Consider the following 14763-nt stretch of genomic DNA (forward strand, 5'->3'; position numbering starts at 1 on the left):
GTTAAACTACAGTCAAGTCCGTTATGTTTAAATATCGTTTGAAGTCATTTGAATATAAATTAAATTACATTAATTTAATTCCATAATTTTTTTATAATGTCATATTATACCTTGCAAAATATAATTAAAATCTATTTTATTTTATTGTAGTTTTAGGGACCCCCCCCAAAAAAAAAAAAAAAAAAAAAAAAAAAAAAATATATATATATATATTTTTTTTTTTTAATTTAAGCAAGTCCTTAATTTAGTACAGAAAGTATGCAAAAGCCATCAATCTTTAAAAACATACTAAATTTGGAGAATCAAAACATACTTTTTAAATTAAATTTAAATCAATTTTTTATTTACATTTTTTTCATTCTTTTTTATTTTGTGATATATATACATAAATAATCTTTGATTTTAAGCACTGAAATCATACCCCATGTCTGAACGTGTACTTCATTTTATTTTATTTAAGTTTTGGGGACAGATTTACTATAATTTTTTATTTATTTTTATTTTAAGTAAGTTCTTCATTTAGTACAGAAAGTATGCAAACACAGCCATCAGAGTCTTTAAAAATATACAAAATGTGGAGAATCAAAACCTACTTTTTAAATTTAATATTAATAATTAATTTAATTTTTTAAATAATTGTTTAGTTGTTTTATTTAAATTTTATTTTTTATTTATCTTTAATTTTCATCACTGAAATCATACCCCATGTCTGAATATGTGTATTTAATTTAATTTAATTTAATTTAATTTAATTTAATTTAATTTAATTTAGTTTAGTTTAGTTTAGTTTAGTTTATTTTAGTTTAATTTAATTTAATTTAAATTTAAATTTAAATTCATTTCATTTTAGTTAATTTTTATTTATTTTTTTTTATTTTTTTAATCTGTAATTGTTTTATTATTTTGTAGCCTTCTGCAAAATAGTTAAACCCTACTTTAATGAAATGAAATGTAATTTTATTTTCAGAGCTAAAACATCCCCACATCTGTGTACTTCTCGATCGTATAGTATGCAAACACTAGTGTGTCAGATCGGCTGTGCTGGTGTTTTTAGGGCGATGTGGCGAACGAGGTGGAGACGGAGCAGATCATCCACGATGCCTCGGTCATGTCGCTGACGGCGGGAAGTTTCTCCTCCTGTGTTCAGGTCCGAGGTTCGGTTCCTCTGTACTGGTCCCAGGACATCTCCACCATGATGCCCAAACCACCCATACGCTGTAAGAGCCACTTCCTGTCCATTACCTCACCACTACTTCCTGTTTATTCCCTCCTTCAAGGCAGGGATGGATGCTATCTAGAAGAGAGAGACTATATTTAAATGCATTTATCTGCTAGAGGTTTGTGTGGAAATGATTTCGGAGCTGAAAGCTACTGATGTTAGTAGGTTGTTTAAATGTGCAATGTTGGATCTGAACATTCAGGAAGTGTGTCCTGTATAAAAACATGCAGTCAGACCCTGAAATGCCAGATTTTGCATACGGACGTTTACATGATCCTGGTTTATATAGATGAACTGTCCCTGACCCCAAAGTCAGACAAAACAAAGTCTGCGCCCGTTTCACGCTGATGCACATTCATGTGTGTGTGTGTGTGTGTGTGTGTGTGTGTGTGTGTGTGTGTGTTAGTCGATTTATCATGAATGTGGTCTAATTTTACACTTGCTTTACACACGCAATGCTGAAAAATACTGCTAAAACATATGTTTTTAATTGATTAAGTTTAATACATTGTTTTATTTTATTACTTTTATTTATTTTTGTATTTTCTCCTTGTGAAAAATACAATTAAAATTATAATAAAATAATTTTTTATTATATATATATATATATATATATATATATATATATATATATATATTCTTTTTTTTTCTTCTGCAAAATAATTTAGTTATTGTTTTATTTTATTTATTTATTTTGTATTTTTTGGAAGTGATATAGGTTTATAGTTGTTCTCCACATACAATGCTGCAAAATACTGCTTTATTTTTAATTAATTGCGTTTTTTATTAATTTATTATCGTTTTAGCCTTCTGCAAAATAAGTTAAACTTTATTAGTTTATTTTTTTTTAAATATTTTTTTGTACTCTTCTGGAAAATAGTTAAAATCTGTACTTATTTTATTTATTTATTATTCTTTATTTTGTACCCTTTTTACAACATTTTAATTATTTTTTTTAATTTAGCAGAGCGTTCAGGAGGCGTTCTGGCCCAAATCAATGTTATGAAGAAGAGTTTTCTTAAATCCACCTGGATCTACAGAAGAAAAGATCCGTTGCTGCTTTTAATTTCATATCTACCTGAGCATCATTTGTTGCTTCTGGTTGTTATAAGTGTTTGGTGACTTCACCAGGGCCGTCTGAGGATCTCTCATCTTCTCTTGCGTTATCTCTTTCTGTACGTGCTCATCTTGTTCCTGCTGAACCCATTTCACCGCTTCTCATCCAGAGAAAGATGACATTTCACATGTACAGCATCTCAGACTGATCCTGCTGCGTGCTCGCTGCTTATCTTAGATTGCTGACCGCTAGTGTCCTCAACCGTACACGTGTGTGTTTGCTGCTGACCGCTAGTGTCCTCAACCGTACGCGTGTGTGTTTGCTGCTGACCGCTAGTGTCCTCAACCGTACACGTGTGTGTTTGCTGCTGACCGCTAGTGTCCTCAACCGTACAGGAGTGTGTTTGCAGCTGACCGCTAGTGTCCTCAACCGTACAGGTGTGTGTTTGCTGCTGACCGCTAGTGTCCTCAACCGTACGCGTGTGTGTTTGCTGCTGACCGCTAGTGTCCTCATCCGTACGCGTGTGTGTTTGCTGCTGACCGCTAGTGTCCTCAACCGTACGCGTGTGTGTTTGCTGCTGACCGCTAGTGTCCTCATCCGTACACGTGTGTGTTTGCTGCTGACCGCTAGTGTCCTCAACCGTACGCGTGTGTGTTTGCTGCTGACCGCTAGTGTCCTCAACCGTACAGGTGTGTGTTTGCTGCTGACCGCTAGTGTCCTCAACCGTACGCGTGTGTGTTTGCTGCTGACCGCTAGTGTCCTCAACCGTACGCGTGTGTGTTTGCTGCTGACCGCTAGTGTCCTCAACCGTACGCGTGTGTGTTTGCTGCTGACCGCTAGTGTCCTCAACCGTACGCGTGTGTGTTTGCTGCTGACCGCTAGTGTCCTCAACCGTACACGTTTGTGTTTGCTGCTGACCGCTAGTGTCCTCAACCGTACAGGTGTGTGTTTGCTGCTGACCGCTATTGTCCTCAACCGTACGCGTGTGTGTTTGCTGCTGACCGCTAGTGTCCTCATCCGTACGCGTGTGTGTTTGCTGCTGACCGCTAGTGTCCTCAACCGTACGCGTGTGTGTTTGCTGCTGACCGCTAGTGTCCTCATCCGTACGCGTGTGTGTTTGCTGCTGACCGCTAGTGTCCTCAACCGTACGCGTGTGTGTTTGCTGCTGACCGCTAGTGTCCTCAACCGTACGCGTGTGTGTTTGCTGCTGACCGCTAGTGTCCTCAACCGTACGCGTGTGTGTTTGCTGCTGACCGCTAGTGTCCTCAACCGTACGCGTGTGTGTTTGCTGCTGACCGCTAGTGTCCTCAACCGTACAGGTGTGTGTTTGCTGCTGACCGCTAGTGTCCTCAACCGTACAGGTGTGTGTTTGCTGCTGACCGCTAGTGTCCTCAACCGTACGCGTGTGTGTTTGCTGCTGACCGCTAGTGTCCTCAACCGTACGCGTGTGTGTTTGCTGCTGACCGCTAGTGTCCTCAACCGTACGCGTGTGTGTTTGCTGCTGACCGCTAGTGTCCTCAACCGTACGCGTGTGTGTTTGCTGCTGACCGCTAGTGTCCTCAACCGTACGCGTGTGTGTTTGCTGCTGACCGCTAGTGTCCTCAACCGTACGCGTGTGTGTTTGCTGCTGACCGCTAGTGTCCTCAACCGTACAGGTGTGTGTTTGCTGCTGACCGCTAGTGTCCTCAACCGTACACGTGTGTGTTTGCTGCTGACCGCTAGTGTCCTCAACCGTACAGGTGTGTGTTTGCTGCTGACCGCTAGTGTCCTCAACCGTACGCGTGTGTGTTTGCTGCTGACCGCTAGTGTCCTCAACCGTACGCGTGTGTGTTTGCTGCTGACCGCTAGTGTCCTCAACCGTACAGGTGTGTGTTTGCTGCTGACCGCTAGTGTCCTCAACCGTACATGTGTGTGTTTGCTGCTGACCGCTAGTGTCCTCAACCGTACACGTGTGTGTTTGCTGCTGACCGCTAGTGTCCTCAACCGTACAGGTGTGTGTTTGCTGCTGACCGCTAGTGTCCTCAACCGTACAGGTGTGTGTTTGCTGCTGACCGCTAGTGTCCTCAACCGTACAGGTGTGTGTTTGCTGCTGACCGCTAGTGTCCTCAACCGTACACGTGTGTGTTTGCTGCTGACCGCTAGTGTCCTCATCCGTACACGTGTGTGTTTGCTGCTGACCGCTAGTGTCCTCAACCGTACACGGTACAGGTGTGTGTTTGCTGCTGACCGCTAGTGTCCTCAACCGTACAGGTGTGTGTTTGCTGCTGACCGCTAGTGTCCTCAACCGTACAGGTGTGTGTTTGCTGCTGACCGCTAGTGTCCTCATCCGTACAGGTGTGTGTTTGCTGCTGACCGCTAGTGTCCTCAACCGTACACGTGTATATGTTTGCTGCTGACCGCTAGTGTCCTCATCCGTACACGTGTGTGTTTGCTGCTGACCGCTAGTGTCCTCATCCGTACACGTGTGTGTTTGCTGCTGACCGCTAGTGTCCTCAACCGTACACGTGTGTGTTTGCTGCTGACCGCTAGTGTCCTCATCCGTACACGTGTGTGTTTGCTGCTGACCGCTAGTGTCCTCAACCGTACACGTGTGTGTTTGCTGCTGACCGCTAGTGTCCTCATCCGTACACGTGTGTGTTTGCTGCTGACCGCTAGTGTCCTCAACCGTACACGTGTGTGTTTGCTGCTGACCGCTAGTGTCCTCATCCGTACACGTGTGTGTTTGCTGCTGACCGCTAGTGTCCTCAACCGTACAGGTGTGTGTTTGCTGCTGACCGCTAGTGTCCTCAACCGTACACGTGTGTGTTTGCTGCTGACCGCTAGTGTCCTCATCCGTACACGTGTGTGTTTGCTGCTGACCGCTAGTGTCCTCAACCGTACAGGTGTGTGTTTGCTGCTGACCGCTAGTGTCCTCAACCGTACACGTGTGTGTTTGCTGCTGACCGCTAGTGTCCTCAACCGTACACGTGTGTGTTTGCTGCTGATCGCTAGTGTCCTCAACCGTACAGGTGTGTGTTTGCTGCTGACCGCTAGCGTCCTCAACCGTACACGTGTGTGTTTGCTGCTGACCGCTAGCGTCCTCAACCGTACACGTGTGTGTTTGCTGCTGACCGCTAGTGTCCTCAACCGTACACGGTACAGGTGTGTGTTTGCTGCTGACCGCTAGTGTCCTCAACCGTACAGGTGTGTGTTTGCTGCTGACCGCTAGTGTCCTCATCCGTACACGTGTGTGTTTGCTGCTGACCGCTAGTGTCCTCAACCGTACACGTGTGTGTTTGCTGCTGACCGCTAGTGTCCTCAACCGTACACGTGTGTGTTTGCTGCTGACCGCTAGTGTCCTCAACCGTACACGTGTGTGTTTGCTGCTGACCGCTAGTGTCCTCAACCGTACACGTGTGTGTTTGCTGCTGACCGCTAGCGTCCTCAACCGTACAGGTGTGTGTTTGCTGCTGACCGCTAGCGTCCTCAACCGTACAGGTGTGTGTTTGCTGCTGACCGCTAGCGTCCTCAACCGTACACGTGTGTGTTTGCTGCTGACCGCTAGCGTCCTCAACCGTACAGGTGTGTGTTTGCTGCTGACCGCTAGCGTCCTCAACCGTACACGTGTGTGTTTGCTGCTGACCGCTAGTTTCCTCAACCGTACAGGTGTGTGTTTGCTGCTGACCGCTAGTGTCCTCAACCGTACACGTGTGTGTTTGCTGCTGACCGCTAGTGTCCTCAACCGTACAGGTGTGTGTTTGCTGCTGACCGCTAGTGTCCTCAACCGTACACGTGTGTGTTTGCTGCTGACCGCTAGTGTCCTCAACCGTACACGTGTGTGTTTGCTGCTGACCGCTAGTGTCCTCAACCGTACACGTGTGTGTTTGCTGCTGACCGCTAGTGTCCTCATCCGTACACGTGTGTGTTTGCTGCTGACCGCTAGTGTCCTCAACCGTACACGGTACAGGTGTGTGTTTGCTGCTGACCGCTAGTGTCCTCAACCGTACAGGTGTGTGTTTGCTGCTGACCGCTAGTGTCCTCATCCGTACACGTGTGTGTTTGCTGCTGACCGCTAGTGTCCTCAACCGTACACGTGTGTGTTTGCTGCTGACCGCTAGTGTCCTCAACCGTACACGTGTGTGTTTGCTGCTGACCGCTAGTGTCCTCAACCGTACACGTGTGTGTTTGCTGCTGACCGCTAGTGTCCTCAACCGTACACGTGTGTGTTTGCTGCTGACCGCTAGTGTCCTCAACCGTACAGGTGTGTGTTTGCTGCTGACCGCTAGCGTCCTCAACCGTACAGGTGTGTGTTTGCTGCTGACCGCTAGCGTCCTCAACCGTACACGTGTGTGTTTGCTGCTGACCGCTAGCGTCCTCAACCGTACAGGTGTGTGTTTGCTGCTGACCGCTAGCGTCCTCAACCGTACACGTGTGTGTTTGCTGCTGACCGCTAGTTTCCTCAACCGTACAGGTGTGTGTTTGCTGCTGACCGCTAGTGTCCTCAACCGTACACGTGTGTGTTTGCTGCTGACCGCTAGTGTCCTCAACCGTACAGGTGTGTGTTTGCTGCTGACCGCTAGTGTCCTCAACCGTACACGTGTGTGTTTGCTGCTGACCGCTAGTGTCCTCAACCGTACACGTGTGTGTTTGCTGCTGACCGCTAGTGTCCTCAACCGTACACGTGTGTGTTTGCTGCTGACCGCTAGTGTCCTCATCCGTACACGTGTGTGTTTGCTGCTGACCGCTAGTGTCCTCAACCGTACACGTGTGTGTTTGCTGCTGACCGCTAGTGTCCTCAACCGTACAGGTGTGTGTTTGCTGCTGACCGCTAGTGTCCTCAACCGTACAGGTGTGTGTTTGCTGCTGACCGCTAGTGTCCTCAACCTTACACGTGTGTGTTTGCTGCTGACCGCTAGTGTCCTCAACCGTACAGGTGTGTGTTTGCTGCTGACCGCTAGTGTCCTCATCCGTACACGTGTGTGTTTGCTGCTGACCGCTAGTGTCCTCAACCGTACAGGAGTGTGTTTGCAGCTGACCGCTAGTGTCCTCAACCGTACAGGTGTGTGTTTGCTGCTGACCGCTAGTGTCCTCAGCCGTACACGTGTGTGTTTGCTGCTGACCGCTAGTGTCCTCAACCATACAGGTGTGTGTTTGCTGCTGACCGCTAGTGTCCTCAACCGTACAGGTGTGTGTTTGCTGCTGACCGCTAGTGTCCTCAACCGTACAGGTGTGTGTTTGCTGCTGACCGCTAGTGTCCTCAACCGTACAGGTGTGTGTTTGCTGCTGACCGCTAGTGTCCTCAACCGTACACGTGTGTGTTTGCTCGGGTTCAATGTAGTCACATCGACACATTCAAATATGAAGTATCTCATAATGATGACTTAGTATTTTTATTTTGACTTAATAATAATCATGATAATTCATCAGAATTATAATAGAATTTTTATGTCATAATAATGACCTTTATCTCAAAATGACTAGGTATCTCATAATTTCAACTTGTAATTATGACTTCTCATGCCTTAATAATGACTTCTATATAATGATGACTTACTATCTCATAATTTCAGCTTAATATCATAATTATGACTTTTTGTTTCAGAATGATGAATTAGTATCTCATTATGACATTCAGTTACAATAATGACTTATCTCATAATTATGTCAATGTAATTCAATGTTATAATTGACTTTTTTATTTCATAATAATGACCTTTATCTCATAATGATGACTATGTATGTAATAATTTAAATTTATCATAAATATGACTTTTCATGTCATAATGACTTCTATCTCATAATTATGAGTTATTTAAATTCTGACTATTATAATTTACTTTTTATGTCATAATAATGTTCTTTATCTCATAAAGATGACTAGGTGTGTCAAAATTACGACTTCCTATAATAATGACTAGGTATTTAAATTTTGACTTCATATCACAATTATGACATTTTGTCATAATAATGACTTATATCATAATTGTACCTCAGTACCTCAATTCTGATGTATAATGAAATTGTTATAATAATGTCTTTTATCTCATAATGATAACTAGGTATGTCATAATTTCAACTTATCATAAATATGACTTCATGTCATAATAATGTCTTATCTCATAATTATGACTTAGCATCTCAAATCTGTTGTTAATATTAAAAAAATTTTTTTTATCATAATAGTGACTTATCTCATGATTGACTTATAATTATGACCTTTCATGTCATAATAATGAATTTATCTCATAGTTATGACTTAGTAACTCAATTTCGATTTAATATAATTATGACTTATGTCATAATAATAATGACTTATCTTTATGATTTTGTGCCTCATACGTTTCTTTGTATCTGTAAGTAAATAAGCACAATTACTAGAAAAGGAACTTTTAAGACAATCTCATCTGACTTTTTGTCAAATAAAACTGATCCAATAGCTTAAATCTGGCCCAAAATATAATGTTGATCTTTTTTTTAAGGAATCGGTTTCAGAAGAACCAGTTTTCTACTGTGAATTTAACAAAAAAAAATACACTCTGATATGACCCAAAGCTCTTAGTTTTGATAAATAAGATGTGATTTTCTTCATTTTCAGACTCATCATCCTCTGCACTTACTCATCTTTCTAATGCATTATGCAATTTGCTTGATGCAATGTCCTTCTGTCAAAGGAAGATGAGGGTTTACGAAGAATGTTTTCTGTAATTAGGTCAGTTCAATATAGGTTTAAAACAGCACTCGCACAAAGGGCTTTCAGGATAACAGATATTGATTTTCTGCTCAACAAAAACTAGAAACAAGGTGTTACGCAAGGCTCGAGTCTCGGCCATCTTTCATTTTCATTGATTGTTTGGGGTGCTGCAAGAAGATGAGACACAGTTTTTCTCTTTCATCGCTAGCATGCAGCACGCTGCTGTCCCCATGAGCTTTGTCTGACCTGCTGAAGGACTTTTCAGGACTCAAGCATTTGATTACGCCGACTTTGAATGCGCTTTGTGTGGTGTTAATGAACCCATGTAAAAGGGAGATATTTGTGTATGAGAAAGAACCTAATTCTCATAACCTACTGCCAGGAGTGTTTTGTGCTCTAATCTGTTTATAGGTTTGCAACTGCACAGTTAGATTGTAGCCTGCTGCTCAGCACAGACTTATGACCCACATAGTGCACATTGATTTGTCTTTAATGGTTCATGTCAAATTCATATGAAAGCCCATTTCACATAAGAGAAAAATCTTGAAAATTGTGACGTAAAGAGTCAAATTTATGAGATACTAAGCCATAATTGACATATGTCAAATATGAAAGATGCTAAGTCATAATTATGATGTAAAAAGTCAAAAATTATGAGATGCTATGCCATAATTTTAACAAAGACAAAATTATGAGATACATAGTCTTTACAACAAAAAGTCAAAATTATGAGATACTACGCCATCATTTTAACAAAAAGACAAAATTATGAGATACTTAGTCTTTACAACAGAAAGTCAACATTATGAGATACTACGCCATAATTTTAACAAAGACAAAATTATGAGATACTTAGTCTTTACAACAGAAAGTCAACATTATGAGATACTACGCCATAATTCTAACAAATAGACAAAATTATTAGATATGATGTAAAAAGACGAAACAATGAGATACTAAGTCTTAATTGACATAAGTCAAAAATGTAACATGATAAGTAATATTTATGACGTAAAAAGTCAAAATTATGAGATACTTAGTCATTACAACAGAAAGTCAATATTATGAGATACTAAGCCATAATTCTAACGAAAAGACAAAATTATTAGATATTACAATGTAAAAAGACAAAACTATGAGATACTAAGTCTTAATTGACATTCAAAAATATATCATGCTAAGTCATAATTATGAGATACTTAGTTGCACAACTGAAAATCAACATTATGAGATGCTGCGCCATAATTTTAACAAAAAGACAAAATTATGAGATACTAAGTCATAACTATGATGTCAAAATGAGGCAAAAATTATGCTTAAAAATTAACCATTTTGAGAAACTACGTCAAATGTTTATTTGACTTGTATAATAATCATGACTATTCTCACAATTTCAACCTCTTATCAAAGGATCATGTAATGTTATGTAATAGTGATTTACTATGTTTTAACTGATATAAAAATCCAATTATGACAGTCATTATTATTTAATAATAATTCAGATTAATTGTGGAAAAAAGGTTGTAATTGAGAAAACTAAATCATTATGAGAAAAAAGACAATTATTAGATTACAAGTCATAATTCCATATCATAAAGTCAAAGTTATTAATTATAAGTTAATATTTTTTACTTTTTAATTAAAATAACTGATTAAAATATTATCTCTGGCATCAGCTGGTCTTTAAAGGACATGTTTTCTAAGACCAGAAAAACATTAGCAATTTTTTTATCACACATACAACCGAGGAGTATTTTATAGAGTTGTCAAGTTGTAACAAATTTTAGTAAATGTTTGATTATGACCTATATCTGTCATGAAATGGCTTTTTAGAAGCTGAAATGGGAATAAACTCCAATGCAGACAAACCTTACTGAAATAAACCTGAAACTGTATGTGAATGTGAACTCATTTGCTTTAAAACGACTCTGGTTTCATGTCATCCTGACCAAGGATCTAACGACTGTGAAGTGTGAATTATTTTGATAAAGACCTGGTCTTATTAAAATGCTCTTTCTCTCTCTCAGTGGACCAGGCCGACCCTTACGCTCATGTCGCAGCTCTTCACTTCGATCAGATGCTGCAGAGGTTTGGATCACCCATCATCATCCTCAACCTCGTCAAGGTGAGATTCAGTTTTTCTTGTTCCAGAAACTCCACGTCCTTCATTTCACCACAAAATCAGGAGGAAATTATACTTTGCCTAAAGAAAAAAACACTAAAATGTCATACTGAAGCACTGTAATATCGACTGTAAAACGTGTTATTGGTCAGCTCCATTTTTAATTCCTTTCTTGTCCAATGTCACAATTGATAAAAAGTCAAACTTATGAGATACTTAGTCATAATTGACATAAGTAAAAAAAAAAAAAAAAAAAATTAAGATGCTAAGTCAAAATTTTGAGATACTGAGTCATTATGACATAAAAAAAATCAAAATTATGAGACGCTAAGCCATAATTAAGAAAGACATGTTTTGTAAAAAATTTTTATCAAACGTACAATTAAAGAATTTTAATATAGTTTTTTTGTGCAGAATTGTTTGAACTTTTATAACCTGAATTTCCACGAATGTTTGATTTATGATCTGCAATAAAATAGCCTTTAGAGGATTATATAGCAATAAACTCAAATATAAATATATATATATATATATATATATATATATATATATATATATATATATATATATATATATATATATATATATATATATTTTGCATGAAGAAAATAAAGCCTATTTGTTTGGGATCATTACAGTTTTTGCATTGTTGATATTAATGGCAATTATTGCATTGTATCACCTTGCGTTATTTCACATTAAATATTTGTCACGTTGTGTTGAGAACACCATTTTTAGCTCAGTGTGCATTAACTTTTAGTTTTTCACGTCTTTTGTAGGCTGCATTTATTTAATACAATTGCAGTAAAAATTGTGAAATATTATTACAATTCAAAACAGCAGTTTCTGTGTGAATCTGTGTTAAAGTGGAATTTATTTCTGTGATGCACAGCTGTATTTTCAGCATCATTACTCCAGTCTTCGGTGTCACATGATCTTCAGAAATCATGAAAATATGATGATTTGCAGCTAAAGAAACATTTCATATTATTAATGTTGAGAGAGTTCATATTTTTCATTTATTTTAAATCTAATTTTTTAATCAAATTAATGCATCCTTGCTGAATAAAAGTGTTAATTTCTTTCAAAAAGTGCTAATGCATGCACTCTGCGTGCTTCACATGAACACTTGTAGCATCTAATGAACTTACTATAAATACAACACACATGAAGAAACGCACATGCACTCTTCAGTGATGTTTTTGAATAAAAGCTGCTTTCTAGATTTCCCATCTCTCACATTTGCTGTCATGTGGCACAACAGAACAAAGACACAAATCACAGTTTGAGCCAGAAACACACACACATATGAGCCATGTGATGCCCATGTGAATGCCAGCTGCCAGAAAGGGATCCGAAAGGACAAGATTTAACACGAACCTCGGCCTGTGTTTGTGGCTTTGTTTCAATGTGTGATTCACCGTATATTTCCCAGATAAAAGCGTGTGACAAAAGAGCCTTAATGATCCAAATGAGGTGAATTACATGCCAAGAATGTGATCTAATTATCTCCACATGCTTATTTAGCGCAACGGACCATGCAGTCGCAACACGTGTGCACTCAAACACACTTAGTGTGGTTTGTGTGTAAAGTGCATGTGTGTTTGTGAGCACACTGACCTCCAGCATAAACTCAGTGTGTTTGTGTGTTTGTCATTGGCCTCCAGTGGAGAGTGTGTGTGTGTGTGTGGGAAGCAGACGGCATTGTGGGTCGCAGGAAGACTAAGGCAGCCGTAGAAAGATTTCTGTGAAAGCTGGAGTCGTTTGGCAGCACGTGCAAATGTGGCCCAAGGATTGAACGCGTAAAGCGCAGATTGTTCACGTGTGTTTCTGCCTGCCGGCATGTGCGACGAATAGTTAATATCTTACTAGTCTTGATGGTGGATTAGTCATGGCTCAGGAGGAGGACGTTTGTTTGAGTCAACACGTCTGCATCCAAATCATGAGCATCGCTGCAAAAAACAAGCATTGCTTATTCATTCTGATTCATTATTTATTTAAGCATTTGAAAAAAGGAGTCAAAGTTGTGTTACCATGAGCAAATGAATATTATTTATGCATTTAAAAAGCATGCTTATTAAAATTCTTCTTGTGTTTTGCATGCAAAATTTGTTTCACAGTATAAATACAGTTATTTCATTGATTCATTATTTAATTCAGCAAGTAAAATGATTCTCTAATTTGCATTTATTTGGTCAAAATACAGTTCTATTCTAATAAAATATAACAGTGTAATTCTAATTCATTATTTTATTTGGCATTTTAGTAAATAAAGTAGTTTCTGTTGTAAAGTGCATATGATTTATGCATTTAAAACACACTCATTTTTATTAATCCTGATTTATTTAATTCAGTATTAAGTCTAGTATATGTGATTATAATGTATATGTTTTATGCATTTAAACTCATCATTGGTGTTGAAATGTGCTTAGTTTTCATGCAATCTCTGCTGTCTTCCAAAGTAAAAAAAGAATTGCGGTGTTTATTAATTCTAATTCATTTAACTCAGAATGTTAAAATAAGAGAGCAAAAGATTCTCAAAATTGGATTTATTAAAAATACAGTAAAAATTATGATACTCAACAGTAATATTCTCTAATCTCTAATTAAATAAAAAATAATAATTCTCAAATTTTGTTTAATGTTGCAATACATATCATTTATGCATTTTAAACCTATATTAATTGTTATTAATTTTGGTTTATTATTCAATTTAGTATTTTATAAAATGGGGTAAAAGATTCTTAAAGTTGTGTTTCTATGTAAAAATGCATTTATGCATTTAAAACTCATTATTTGTACTGAAATGGAAATATAGCATCCTGGCAAACAAGTTTCATGTGTTTTAAGTGTTAAACAATGCTTTTGTTGCATTGTTACATAGTTTTTCTAGGACGCAATATTTTCCAACACACTAAAATAAAAAATAAAACAATTTATAAAAAAACGTTTCACTCAGAAATTGCTAGTAAATTTAATAAAGTAACACATTGAATTAAAACGTGAAAATATATTGAAATAGTATTTTGTAAAACATACCCAATCTTTGTTTTATTTACAACTTTTTTTGCAGGTTTTTTTGTTTTGTTTTTTTACTGCGTTTTTTGCAGTATTGTTTACCACACATTACTAAATGTAACGCCGCAAGTTTGTCACCATGAAATTGCTGCTGTATATTTTGTTAGAAGGTGAGGTTAAATTGTTGCAGTCAGTGTGTGATCAATAATTGTTGATTTGGTGATTGATTTTGTCAGAAACGAGAGAAGAGAAAGCATGAGAAGATCCTGAGTGAGGAGTTTTATCCAGCCATCACCAACCTGAACCAGTTCCTCCCGCCGGAGCACGGCATTGAGTACATCGCCTGGGACATGGCGCGATACACGAAGAGGTGCGTACGACTGTCGTAAAGTGACCTGATATTATATGCTGTACACTACTGTTCAAAATAAGTCTCTCCTGCTCATTTCTGATCAAAAATACAGTAAAAATTTTGAAAATATTTGTACTATTTTAAATTAATGCAACATCATTACTCCACTTCAGTGTCACTTGATTTTCAAAAATTAAATTTTAAAATGCTGATTTGCTGCTCAAGAAACATTTTTGATTATTATCAGTGGAAACCGTGATACATTTTAGTTTTCAGGATTCACAGATGAATGGAAAGCTCAAGCAGGGTATATTTGAAATAGAAA

At 38.7% G+C, this 14763-nt stretch overlaps 1 protein-coding gene across 2 annotated transcripts in view; it reads left to right on the top strand.

Annotated features, from left to right (window-relative positions):
- Positions 1–14763, top strand: part of fig4a (FIG4 phosphoinositide 5-phosphatase a) — a 59973-nt gene that overhangs the window by 17211 nt on the left and 27999 nt on the right. For both annotated transcript variants that reach the window (XM_052535491.1, XM_052535493.1), the window contains exons 10-12: positions 1055–1217; positions 10974–11071; positions 14323–14456. In XM_052535491.1, the coding sequence (XP_052391451.1) occupies positions 1055–1217; positions 10974–11071; positions 14323–14456 (395 nt within the window). The remainder of the gene's footprint in view (positions 1–1054; positions 1218–10973; positions 11072–14322; positions 14457–14763) is intronic.

This window comes from Carassius gibelio, chromosome A20 (genome assembly GCF_023724105.1).
Source record: "Carassius gibelio isolate Cgi1373 ecotype wild population from Czech Republic chromosome A20, carGib1.2-hapl.c, whole genome shotgun sequence".
NCBI lineage: Eukaryota > Metazoa > Chordata > Actinopteri > Cypriniformes > Cyprinidae > Carassius > Carassius gibelio.